At 40.1% G+C, this 14,091-nt stretch overlaps 1 protein-coding gene across 7 annotated transcripts in view; it reads left to right on the top strand.

Annotated features, from left to right (window-relative positions):
- PPP4R1 (protein phosphatase 4 regulatory subunit 1) overlaps positions 1 to 14,091 on the top strand; it is a 354,086-nt gene that overhangs the window by 287,701 nt on the left and 52,294 nt on the right. For all 7 annotated transcript variants that reach the window (XM_033934064.1, XM_033934063.1, XM_033934068.1 and 4 more), the window contains one exon: positions 3,454 to 3,615. In XM_033934064.1, coding sequence (XP_033789955.1) covers positions 3,454 to 3,615 — 162 coding nt within the window. The remainder of the gene's footprint in view (positions 1 to 3,453; positions 3,616 to 14,091) is intronic.

The raw sequence follows: 14,091 nt of genomic DNA, 5'->3' as shown, positions 1-14,091 counted from the left end.
GAGTGTAGCAATACTAATCTGATCTGACTCTGATGTCTCTAATAAATTCATCAAGTCCAATATATCTATTAAATGTTCTTCTTGTTGGTCTTCTGGAGTTTTCTTCTTTCCCATAGGAATATAATACATTTTTGAAATAGAAGGAAAATAATTTTGTGGGACTTTCAGAACCTCCAAAAGATATCGTTTAAACATATCTAACGCTGAAATAGTAGGTGATTTAGGAAAGTTAGCCAATCTTAAGTCTTATCTTCTTGTTATATTTTCCAACACTTCCATCTTGAAATTAATATTCCCATTCTCCTTTATTAGGAGCTGGTTTTGTGCTCTCAAAATTTTGAGCTTTTTCTCCTGATCCAATTATTTTTTTCTAATTTGCCCACTCTCTGTTGTAGCATTAATATCTCAGATAGTATCCCAGAACAAAGAGCTGTTAACCTTTGCAGTTGAGTTCCCAGAGATAATTGTAGATTTGAAATAGCTTCCCAGATTGAGTTTAAATCAATGACTGGTGGGTTTTGCAAAGGGGTTACTGAGTATTTAAATTACATTTCTTTGAGTTTCACAGTACCTAGAGGTGAATTTACCAGCGGCGACTTATGCACCCCCTGTGCCAATTTCAAGACTTCTTTCGGCAGCAGTGATGTTAATGAAGCAGTTGATACCTTCCTCACTGCAAGTTCTTCTTCCCCCTCATCTTCGCAGCTCTTGGAGGCAACCGCTAAACTCCCCTCGCTCCCCGTGTCTTGCTACACCGGTTGGGGGAGTGGCTGCGCCGACATTTTGTGCTCTTCCGGCGAAAGGCTGGCCGCCTTGAAAGAAAGAAGTATGAGGACTCTCTGACATGCCTCCACTTTGCTCTGAGGGCTTCTCATACGGTTCTCCTATAGATCCCTGTTCCAAGAACGTGTCCATCAGGCCAGGTAATTGTAATTGTGACCCAGGTTCTGAAGGAAAAACCTGGAGCTTTGATTTTCTTTTGACCATAATAATGGTTAGAGGCTCGATAGCATTCAGTCGAACGCCTTCAGGCCACCCTCTTAGTTAGACTCCTCCTCAGACTAAGAATATTATAATGCCTTTGCATCACTTGGTATGACCTCACTTTGAGTATTGTATTTAATTCTGGTCACTATCTCAAAAGCACTTAGGTTACTATAGTACTTTGTGTGTCTAAGTGCTTTGAAAATGAGCCCCATAGTATAATTAGAAAAAGTTCAAAAAAGTAGCCAAAATGATAAAGAAAATAGAACTCCTCATATGAGGAAAGGCTAAAATAGTTAGGGCTCTTCAGCTCTGAAAAGAGACAGCTAAGGAAAGGGATATGATTGAGGCCTACAAAATACTGAGGTATAGAATGGGTAAAAGTGAATAGATTTTTTACTCTTTCAAAAATTACAAAGACTAAGGAACATTCAATTAAGATACATGAAAATACCTTTAAAACGAATTGAAGGAAATATTTTTTCTCTGAGTAAATAGTTAGGCTATGAAATTTGTTGCAATAGGATGTAGTAACAGCAGTTGGTGAAGCTAGGTTTAAAGAGGTTTGGGACAACTTCTTGGAGGAACTGTCCATATTCTGCTGTTGAGAGAAACAAGGAGGAAGCCACTGCTTGTCCTGAGATCGGTAGCAGACAGTATTGCTACTTTATCAGTTTCTGCCAGGTCCTTGTGTCCTGGATTGGCAACCATAGCTCATGTATTATATTGTAACACCATTACTATAGCTTACATATCGTAGCTCATGTATTGTAACACCATTCTGAAGCTCATGTGCCGTAACACCTTGGAGAAGCTCATGTAAACCACTCTGAATTGACTCCTTGGTCATTGGTAGTGGTATAGAAGCTTTTAATACACAATAAACTGTGAGAAACAAGATACTGGATAGATAGACAATTGGTGTAACCCAGTATTGCTATTCTTATGTTCTTATGAAGAGGCTTTTTTAATGAGCTATGTTCAGAAAGATTTTTTTTTAATGTAGTCTTTCAGGGATTTTTTTTTTGTTAGTGGTGGCTGAAGTTTTTCTGTTTTCAAGTTCAAGTTTCAAGTTTTATTGATTTTGATAAATCGCCTATTTTGTACTAAGCGAGCAACAATTAAAAAGAAATACTATACATAGTTTTAAAAGAGGTACATAAAAACTTCAGACAGACAATACTGACAAACTTGAGAAACAATGGGAAGGGATAAAGTAGGTTAAAGTTACATATTGCGTTTCTCAGAGGAGAAGAAATGGAAAATATGAAAGAGGAAAAAACATTAGGGTTGGGGGTTTAAAAAGTCATATTAAGAGAAGTTGAGAAAAAAAGAAATAGAAATTATTTAAAATTGCTGAAAAAAAAAAAAAAAAAAAGATTAAAAAATAATATTAAGTGAGAAGGTTTTAAATATTAAAAGAAGTTTTAAAAAGGAAAGTTTTTAGATTAGATTTAAATAAGTTCAGGTCTTTGGTTTCTCTAATGTATAAAGGAAGGGCATTCCAAGTAAGGGGAGCCATGACTGAGAATATGTCGTGACGTCTGGTTCCGATGATCTTTAGAGAAGGTACAGTAAGTGTTCCTAAAGCAGTTGATCTTAATGCTCGGGACGAGCTATATGGAATTAATAGTTGATCTATAAATAAAGGTTCATTATTGAGTAGAGCTTTGAAAGTTAGAAGTGATATTTTATAGGTTATTCGTTGATTAATCGGGAGCCAGTGTGAGTCTATTAAAAAGGGTGTTACGTGATCGTATTTTTTGCCATTATGAATGATTTTAACTGCAGTATTTTGTATTATTTGTAGACGTTTTTTTTCTTTTTGTGTAATGTTTAATAAGAGTGAATTACAATAGTCTAATTTGGACATGACCAAAGAGTGTATTAAAATATTCAAATCCTTTTAGCAGAGTTATCATAGCAAATATTAAAAGAGCCTACTACAATGACTAATCTTTGTAGTTTTTGCTTGGGGTTATTGTTTTTTTTCAGCAGTCGCTTGGACCTGGCTTTCTAAAGTTGCTAGCATGAACTGGAAATTGTAATACATTGCTTAAATTTAAAATTATTGATTTAGTACAACTCGGTGTTGTCCAAGGGCGCAAACTGGATCCAGATTTGCAGGATAGGTTGATCCAGTTCTGTGTTTACCCCATTGCATGAAGGGGCTTGTAGTTCTGATTTCCTCATTGCATTCCCTAAGAAAAGCAAGACAACTCCCAGCATGCACTAGGGTGAACTAGAACTGGATCAAACTTGCCCTGTGAATCTAGATCCAGTTGGCAGCCTTAGTTTTGTCTACAATTTTTCCCTTCTTCCTTTATTCCAAAACAGAACAGCCACTATATTATGTTTCTAACATGATGACCATCAGACATTTATTACCTGTGGAATCTAAATTTGACCATGCTACTTCTGTCTTGTGTAAAAGTTCTATATTTATTACTGTTGCTTTTATCTCTGCAGTGGAAGGTGCGGAGGACACTAGCGTTCTCCATCCATGAACTTGCTGTCATCCTTGGAGACTCACTCACAGCTGCAGATTTGGTTCCCATCTTCAATGGGTTTTTAAAGGATCTTGATGAAGTTAGAATAGGTGTCTTAAAACACCTCTATGACTTCCTGAAGGTAATTTGCACACACACTTCTACTTTACTATCATTGATTTCATTATTTAAAATCATTTAAAATTATTTAAAACTACAAATTAAGCTCTTGATAAATGATAAAATAGTACATGCAGACCCAGTGACGATTTGCCACTTAAACTCAGAACAGTAATACGTTTGAGTTCTGAGTGGTGACGCTGAGGGTCTAAGAAGACTGTAAATAAAGGCTGCTATTTGAAACAAGGAAGAAGTTCCTGTTTCTATGAAACCAGTTTATATGAGGTAGCCGTTTGATATTTTCATGCTATATATCTGATTAATTGATTTCGTTATTGGCATGAGTTTGTGATTTTGCCTAGGGTAGAAGATAACATATCTAAAAGATCGGTTGGCTTTAAATAACATTACCTTACTACTTTGGGAGTGTTTTTGCAGCAATATATGCTGACTGAGAATTCTAAATGGCTTTATGACCCCTTCATGAGTTTTGTTTGGATAACAAAACTTTGAAATTTCTAACTGTTTCCCTTTCAGCATTATTTAATATCTGGCAAAATCACTGGACTCATTATAGAGATGAATTAGTCAGACATTTTGAGATTGTTGTTCTGTTCAAATGCTAGTCTGGCTAAAGATATTTTAAGATAGTACCAGAACAAGGACATTTTAAGAAATATCAGCTGTCTGCAGTTTTGTCATTTCTTTAAATCCCATTATTGTGTAATGCATTTATCAATCTTTGGAGCTGATGTGAATGTCTCTACCCAAGATTTGGGAACTTTTGTACATAATCATGTTTATTTGACAGATTTTGATCAGGGATGACTGCTCTGTTCTAGAGAGGTATTGTAAATTAATTTATATTTTGGAAGGATTGAGAATTCTTTAATAGGAAAAGCAGGGGGTCATAACCTTTTTGAATGGATAAATGCCATTAATAGAGAATTTAAAGCTTCCTACTCAAGCCGATCAGGCTTTATTTTGGCATCAAAATGGACATTCTGTTAAGATATCTGGAATACCGCCATATGATGTACATTCTCACAAGCTGATGCTGCATGTATTTCAGTAAAATGATAAGAACATAAGAGCTGCCCAGTATCCTGTTTCCAACAGTGGCCACATCAAGTCACAAGTATCTGGCAAGATCTCAGAGTAACCTACAAAGAATCCACTCTTTGAAATCACAATCTAAATTCATTCAAATGTTATGTCAATGTGATCAAAATAAACCAATATCAATTCATAATGTATATAATATAAATGTATTTAAGACTTTATTTTTAACATCAATTCATTAAAAAGCAAACATACAAACATGCACCTGAACAAGAAAACAATATATTAAAAAATATATATTGAAAAAAGGCAAAGGAGTCCACTAAATTGGACTTGGAGAATTGGAAGGTTTTGTGGAAGACTGGATGAATTGTTTGTTCACTTTTTCATGTTTTTGAACACCGCTGGATCACTTCATTGGATTTTTGCACTTGCACTTTATCTACTTTGATGACTTTGGAATCAGTTTTCACATGAACTCTTGTATTTATGATTTTTGTGTGACTTTTCTTCTGCTGGATGGCTCAGGACTCTAACTCGTCTTCTTGGTTTGGCTATTGAGGCTATTTGAGCTGAAGTTTGGGCCAACTCGAGTTAAGTGATTTATGAACAATATGATTATATAATGAATTTAGTGGACTCCTTTGCCTTTTTTCAATATATATTTTTTAATATATTATTTTCTTGTTCAGGTGCATGTTTATATGTTTGCTTTTTAACGAATTGATGATGTTAGAAATAAAGTCTTAAATACATTTATATTATATACATTATGAATTGATATTGGTTTATTTTGATCACATTGATATAACATTTGAATGAATTTAGATTGTGATTTCAAAGAGTGGATTCTTTGTGGGTTATATTTCATTATATTTGAATCCTTTTTTGTTTTTGAATATAATTTCTCTCAGTGGTTTTGGTTGTTTGAATTAAGATCTCAGAGTAAAACATATTTTATGCTTCGTGTCCTAGGAATAAGCAGTAGGTTTCTCCAAATTCATCTTAATAATGACTTATGGACTTCTCTTTGAATAAGTTATCCAAACCTTTTTTAAACCCTGCTATGCTATTTACTTTCACAATATTCTCTAGCAAGGAATTCGAGTTTAGTTACACATTGAGTCTTAGCATTTTTGGAAATAGTAAACTTTTGACTCACATCTACCCGCTCCACTCCATTCAGTATTTTATAGACCTCTATCTTATCTCCCCTGAGCCGCCTCTTCTCCAGGCTTTAGCCTTTCCTCAAAGGAAAGTTGTCTTATCCCTTTTATATTTTTTGTAGCCCTTCTCTGTACCTTTTCTAACTCCACTGTATCTTTTTTGAGATGTGGCGACCAGAATTGCACACAGTATTCAAGGTGCGGTCTCACCATGGAGCAATATAAAGGCATTATAACATTCTCATTTTTGTTTTCTATTTCTTTCCTGATAATTCTATTACTACTACTTATCATTTCCATAGTGCTACTAGACATACACAACACTGTACATCAAAACATAGAGGAGACAGTCCCTGCTTAAAAGAGTTTACAACCTAGTCAAGACTGACAAATGGGGCAAAAAGGCGCTCAGCTGGGGAAGCCCCAGCAGGGAGAGAAGGAAGGGAGCTTTCAGAACATCCCTCTTCTTCCCATTGGAGTGAAACACCATGTGGCCTTGAGTTGAGGCCAGTTTGAAAAAGTTAAAGGGCAGCTCATAGGCCACAGGAGGAGCGGAGTGTTGGGCCAGCATGGGAGGCGTGCTCCTGCGTCGTAACATCTTGGAGAAGCTCATGTAAACATCTCTGACTTGACTTCCCATTCATTAGAATTGACATCCTTGACGTCCCTCCCAGAGCAGTGCCACTTTGAAAAACTTAAAGGGCAGCTTCTCTGCCACCAGGAGCTGCCCCTACAAGAGATCATCGGGCTGCAGGAGGAGTGGAATGTCAGGCCGGTGTGGGAGATGCGCTTCGCCTCCCAATGACCCTCCCAGAGCAATGCCACTTTAAAAAAGTTAAGGGGCAACTCCACTGCCACCAGGAGCTGCCCCAATGAGAGATCATTGGGCCGGAGAAGGAGTGGAGTGGTGTGGGAGGTGAGCTCCGCCCACCAACATCCCTCCCAGAGTGGCGTGACTTAAGGCAACACACCTAATGGCACGTCCTTTACGCAGTGACTGAGCGCAACAAGGAACTTCAGGATAAAATAAGGTAACTGCTCACTGCCTACTTGCCAGCTCTCCTACCTTAACAGTATTCAGAATGTTGGCCCTCCAACCTAAACTGGTAAAACATTCCTACTTTTAACAGCTTAGCACAATATTTATTTATTTATTCAATGTTCTATACCATTCTCCCAGGGAGCTCAGAATGGTTTACATGAATTTATTCAGGTACTCAAGCATTTTTCACTGTCTGTCTCAGTGGGCTCACAATCTCTCTAATGTACCTGGGGCAATGGGAGGATTAAGTGACTTGCCCAGGGTCACAAGGAGTAGCGTGGGTTTGAACCCACAACCTCAGGGTGCTGAGGCTATAGAATTAACCACTGCGCCACAAATTAACAGATTACTAACAGCGGGTAGTTTAAGACTATCAAAAGAACGGCTTGCTGCTATTATGCCACCAGTTAATGGGCCAGATGCACTAAAGTCAGCAATCATCTATCATCACTAAACCAGTTTTGACTGGTTTAGCGACAATCGCCTTTATCAACCTGATGCAGAAAATGGTTCTTAGTGTGGTTTCTGCACGATCACTCATTCTCCAATCTGACCATGCAAATAAGTTCATTAATATTGAAATGCCATGTAAAGTAGCAGAGCAATTAATGCTCTAACATGGCTTCCTGATGCTCAAAAAAAGTGATCGCTTTTAGCAATAAAAAAAAGCGACTTGTCAACACCAGTCTCTTACCTGTCTAACGATTTATTTATTCATTTTTATATATTGTTCTCCCAGGAGAGCTCAGAATGGTTTACATGAGTTTATTCAGGTACTTAAGCATTTTCCCCTGTCTGTCCCAGTGGGCTCCCAATATATCTAATGTACCTGGGGCAATGGGGGGATTAAGTGAATTGCCCAGGGTCACAAAGAGCAGTAGGGATGTCCACTGTCTTCTGCTGACCCTATCCCCTGCATGAGAAAAAAATGGCAGGAGGGATGCCCACACTCTACTGCCATGCTGATCCCCCCCCCCTCCCGCAAGAGAAAATTGACTGGAGGAATTGTGACTCCTCATTCCCCTCCATGAGAGAAAATTGGCAGGAGATATGTTCATGCCATCCTGCCACTGGATGCTCCCCCAAACACTGCCCCCCACCCCCATAGTACTTTTTCCCAAAGATGAAAGTAGGAGGAAAGCACGGTCCATCCAACTTTGAAGGTTCACCGATCCAAAATGGCAGGCCTTCCCTCCTTGGTGCATTATGTGATACACGGAAAGAGGCCTTGTGAAGGATCTTAAGCTCCTTCCTCTGTATCCAGAGTGATGCACAGGGGCCTAAGGCAGCACATGTCCATCACTTTGCTGACCCCTCCCATGTCCAAAAGGTCTTTTTCTAGGCATTTTGTGCTTGGACGATTTTTTGGATGAGAATGGGGTATAAAGATAGATGACTTAACGGTCTAGACCAGGGGTGTCAAAGTCGGTCCTCGAGGGCCGCAATCCAGTCAAGTTTTCAGAATTTCCCCAATGAATGTGCATGAGATCTGTTTGCATGCACTGCTTTCATTGTATGCTAATAGATTTCATGCATATTCATTGGGGAAATCCTGAAAACCCGACTGGATTGCGACCCTCTAAGACCAACTTTGACACTTGTGGTCTAGACCAGTGGTTCCCAACCCTGTCCTGGTGGACCACCAGGCCAATCAGGTTTTCAGGATAGCCCTAATGAATATGCATGGAGCAGATTTGCATGCCTATCACTTCCATTATATGCAAATCTCTCTCATGCATATTTATTAGGGCTAGCTTGAAAACCTGATTGGCCTGGTGGTCCTCCAGGACAGGGTTGAGAACCACTGGTCTAGACGATCAAACAGCTGGATGTAGAAGTAGACAATTCTTGAAAAAAAAAATATTTTGGACGTCTTTTTCGAGAATGGACTTTGGATGACTAGCGCCTTAGGCCCAAAACAGACTTAGACGTTTTTTTTATTATTATGCTGCTCCTTATGTTTTGGTAAAGGCTCAACAAGATCAACGCCAACAGGAGAGGGCCCGAAACACACAAAAAGGAAAACCGGTCAACAGATACACACCATCCAGCATGCGCAAAAGAAAAACACATCATGGAGAGGAGGCCTATTACCACAAGATCAAAGAACAAGAAGGGATTCAGATTGCAGACCTAAATGAGGAGCACACATTGGACTTCCTAATGATAACAGAATCTTGGCTCACAGACAACAGTAGAGTTGTCATAAGCGAAACGTGCCCACCAGACTACCGCATCATGCTCCAAAATAGAATAGGTAGGAGGAGGGAGTGCAGCAGTCAAACACAAATCAAACATGGGATTCCAGCAAATGAAAATGACCCAACCAGTAGGAGCAGAATGTATACTTCTTAAAGTAGGAAACTCAAGCACAGTGGGTATAATGCTGTTATATGTCATTCCTGACTTAGACGCACAAGATTGGCAAAACATTGTGAACCTTATCGCAGAAGTCAACCTAAAAATCTCCTTTTTCTGGATATGCAGTGACTTTAACCTTCATGTAGACAACCCAGAATGTCAAAAAGACCAACAGATAGTCCAACAACTAGAAGGCCTAGGACTACACCAAACAGTGAAGGAAACCCCCCACACTAAAGGACACACTTTAGAAGTACTGTTTAGCAGGGAGAAAGATATAGGGGACTGCAACCCCACAGCTATGAAAGTGTTATGAACCACCTAATACGCTTTGGGATAAGACAGCCAGAAAATAGGAACAACAAAAAAACATTCAGAATGACACCTAGAATAGGGAGAGGCTTCATAGACAGCACCAAAATCAAAAACAGACTAAAGACACACCTCAGAGGTGTAGAAACCAAGAACACAGACCATACAACAGATTGTCTCAATTTGTTCAAGCCAAGGGTAAGACTATGTTAACTCTAATTAAATCCTGGTGCCTGTGGCTCAGGGTGACTAAAGTAGGGAAAATCCTGTTATAAATCCTGTGTTTTAGGGTAGCTCTGATAGAACCTACATTTTTGTTTAAAATACTGTGTTTTAGGTGGTATAGAGCCTATATTTCTGTCTTACTAGTATTCAGCCATTGTTTTCTGCTGATTAGGTGGAGAAGGGAGGGGCTCTGTTTTACTTCTAAGGTTAATTGCATTATCTTTGGGACATTGCTGTGAACAAGGCTGCCCTGTGAACTTCTAAAAGCTAAGTTACTCAGCATTTCATATTCTGCTCTTTTCACTGGTTTTCAGCATTATATCTGCTTAATTTCTCTTCTCCTCCCTGTTTCTTACTAAAAAAAATATTAAAAAACAAAAAAATAAACCCTTCTCTTTCCTCTGTTAAATCTTATTTCCTCTTTCCCTTTCCCTTCATAGGAATAAGGGTAAGACTTATAGTCCCACCAACCCCAGGGACCACTATTCATATATAGAGACCCATATAATCAGGACTTCACAACCAATCAAGATGACCTTTATTCTATGCAATCACTGTGGTGCTTTAATTCCAAGACATACTATTTGGAGGCTTAAGGCTTGCCCCATCTGTCTTCAACTTGCCAGTATTAAGGAGGAGCTCTGCAAACTTAAACAGGAATTGAATACAATTAAAGCAGCTTCCATCACTCCACAAAATCATACCAAGTTACCACCTCTACCTCAAAGAATAAAACAGCCCAGGAATAAATGGGTCACAGTAGGCTCAGGAAGACTGCGACATGTAACACAGAAACATCCACCTTCACTAATATTATCTCTACAGAATTCCTTCGCTCCACTAGTGCACTGCGTTACTCAGGAAAACAGAAGGGAGGTGGGACTGGAACCAATGAAGGTAACTCAAGAGAACAAGTGCACCCTAAGTTCAAATAAAAAAGCCAAAAACAGAAAACTATTACTGTTGGGGGATTCCATCATCAGAGGCATTAACCTTGGAACACAGGGCGAGGAGACCAAAATAGTGAAATGTCTTCCAGGATCCTCAGCTACCAGGAGTTCCAGGCAAATACTGACTATAATTAAGGAAGAAACTAAGGATTTTAACACTGATGTTGTTATCCATCTGGGAACAAATGACCTGGCCAACAACTCCACACTTGCAGCACAGAAAGCTTTTCGGGAGCTTGGTGAGGACATGAAACCTTTTGTAAAGACTTTAGCTTTTTCTGAAATACTGCCTGCATATGGAAAGGGAGAGCAAAGAGTGAAAAACACAGAGAACTTTAATAGATGGCTCAGAGCCTGGTGTCATCAAGAAGGCTTCAGGTACATAGGAGGATGGGGAAATACATGGAAGGACAAGAAGCTATATTGCACTGATGGGCTACATATTACTACAGCAGGAAAAAGAAACCTTGCAGAGAAATTTAGACAATATTTTTCTAGGCATTTAAACTAGAAGGTGGGAGTGGTGTATGTACGAAGGACAATTATAGAGACCACCCCCGGCAAGATTGCAACATAAACAATATCAGCAACTCATTTCTTAGTATTGCAACGGAAAGTGAAACGAAACAAAAATCCATATGAAAAAGGAGATTACCGCTGAAAACTAGCTACAAAGCGATGACCACAAATGCTCGCAGTCTAAGCAACAAAGTTCATGATCTGCAAGCCCAGATATTAGAGGCAGATCTAGATATAGTTGCTATCGCAGAGACATGGTTTAGTGAATCACATGGATGGGATGCAAACATACCGGGATATAATCTTTTTAGGAAGGACAGAGATGGTCATAAAGGTGGAGGAGTAGCTCTCTATGTAAAGATCAATATCCAAGCGACCGAAATGCAAGGGACCTGGGGAGAGGAAGAAGCGATATGGATTGCTCTGAAAAGAGAAGATGGAACTTCTGTCTACGTGGGTGTAGTCTACAGACCTCCGACTCAATCGCAGCAAATTGATAAGGATCTGATAGTGGATATCCAAAAGTTTGGAAGGAAAGAGGAGGTTCTGCTGTTGGGAGATTTCAACCTGCCGGATGCAGACTGGAATGTTCCGTCTGCGGAATCGGAAAGAAGTAGGGAGATTGTGGATGCCTTTCAAGAGGCTCTGCTCAGACAAATGGTGACGGAACCCACAAGGGAAAAAGCGATATTGGATCTGGTCCTCATAAATGGAGAGAATATCTCTAATGTTCGAGTGGGTGCTCACCTGGGTAGTAGCGATCATCAAATGGTTTGGTTTGATATAACGGCTAAAGTGGAGAGCGGCCGCACGATTCTTAAAGTCCTAGATTTCAAACGTACGGACTTTAATGCAATGGGAAATTACCTGAGGAAAGAGCTGTTAGGATGGGAGGACATAAGAGAAGTGGAAAGACAGTGGTCTAAGCTGAAAGGAGCGATAAAAATGGCTACGGACCTTTATGTGAAGAAAATCAATAAAAACAAGAGAAAAAGGAAGCCGATATGGTTCTCCAACCTAGTGGCTGAGAAAATAAAGGCGAAAGAGTTGGCGTTCATGAAATATAAAAAAAACCAAGAAGAGGAGAGCAGAAAGGACTACAGGGTGAAACTGAAAGAAGCCAAGAGAGAGATACGTTTGGCGAAGGCACAGGTGGAAGAACAAATGGCTAAAAATGTAAAAAAGGGAGATAAAAATTTTTTCAGATATATTAGTGAAAGGAGGAAGATAAAAAATGGAATTGCTAGGCTAAAAGATGCTGGGAACAAATATGTGGAGAGTGATGAGGAGAAAGCAAATGTGCTAAACAAATACTTCTGTTCTGTGTTCACAGAAGAAAATCCTGGAGAAGGACCGAGATTGTCTGGCAAAGTTACACGAGAAAATGGAGTAGATTCTGCGCCGTTCATGGAGGAGGGTGTTTATGAGCAACTTGAAAAACTGAAGGTGGACAAAGCGATGGGACCAGACGGGATCCATCCCAGGATACTAAGGGAGCTCAGAGAGGTTCTGGTGAGTCCTATTAAAGACTTGTTCAATAAATCTCTGGAGACTGGAGTGATTCCTGGGGATTGGAGGAGAGCGGATGTGGTCCCTATTCATAAAAGTGTTCACAGGGATGAAGCAGGAAACTACAGGCCGGTGAGCCTCACTTCAGTTGTTGGAAAAATAATGGAAGTGTTGCTGAAAGAAAGGATAGTGTACTTCCTTGAATCTAATGGGTTACAGGATCCGAGGCAACATGGCTTTACAAAAGGTAAATCGTGCCAAACGAACCTGATTGAATTTTTTGATTGGGTGACCAGAGAGCTGGATCGAGGACATATGCTAGATGTAATTTACTTGGATTTCAGCAAAGCTTTTGATACAGTTCCTCATAGGAGGCTGTTGAACATAAGAATATAACATAAGAACATAAGCAGTGCCTCCGCCGGGTCAGACCATAGGTCCATCCTGCCCAGCAGTCCGCTCCCGCGGCGGCCCAAACAGGTCACGACCTGTCTGAATCACCAGAAGGGGCTCCCTTGCCACCTTGGTTTCTCATTGAAGTCCTATCTTCCCATCGAAGTCCTAACCCTCCGGTCTTGCACATGCACGACCTGATTGGGTTTCTATACTTATTACCTGGTTAGCTTTCTATACTTGTGTTACATCCCAGCACCTCTCTCAGTATCCCACGATCCCTTTATCCCTCAGAAATCCGTCCAATCCCTGTTTGAATCCCTGTACCGTACTCTGCCTGATCACTTCCTCCGGTAGCGCATTCCAAGTGTCCACGACCCTTTGTGTGAAAAAAAACTTCCTTGCATTTGTTTTGAACCTATCTCCCTTCAGTTTCTCCGAATGCCCCCTTGTACCTGTTGTCCCCTTCAGCCTGAAGAATCTGTCCTTATCCACACTCTCTATGCCCCTCATGATCTTGAAGGTCTCTATCATATCTCCCCTGAGCCTCCTTTTTTCCAGAGAGAAGAGCCCCAGCCTATCCAACCTCTCGGCGTATGGGCAGTGTTCCAGCCCTCTTACCAGTTTCGTTGCTCTCCTTTGGACTCTCTCAAGTACTGCCATGTCCTTCTTGAGGTACGGTGACCAATATTGAACGCAGTATTCCAGATGTGGACGCACCATCGCTCGATACAATGGCATGATGACTTCCGCGTCCTGGTTGTTATGCCCCTCTTTATGATGCCCAGCATCCTGTTGGCTTTTTTCGAAGCTGCTGCGCACTGTGCAGATGGCTTCAGTGAAGCATCCACCAGCACACCCAAGTCTCTCTCAAGACTGCTGTCTCCCAACAATGCACCCCCCAATTTGTAGTTGAACAACGGGTTCTTTTTCCCTATATGCATGACCTTGCATTTTCC

The sequence above is a fragment of the Geotrypetes seraphini genome, chromosome 2 (genome assembly GCF_902459505.1).
Source record: "Geotrypetes seraphini chromosome 2, aGeoSer1.1, whole genome shotgun sequence".
Taxonomy (NCBI): domain Eukaryota; kingdom Metazoa; phylum Chordata; class Amphibia; order Gymnophiona; family Dermophiidae; genus Geotrypetes; species Geotrypetes seraphini.
Note: the sequence above shows the minus strand (reverse complement) of the source record. Positions and strands in the feature narration are given on the sequence as shown.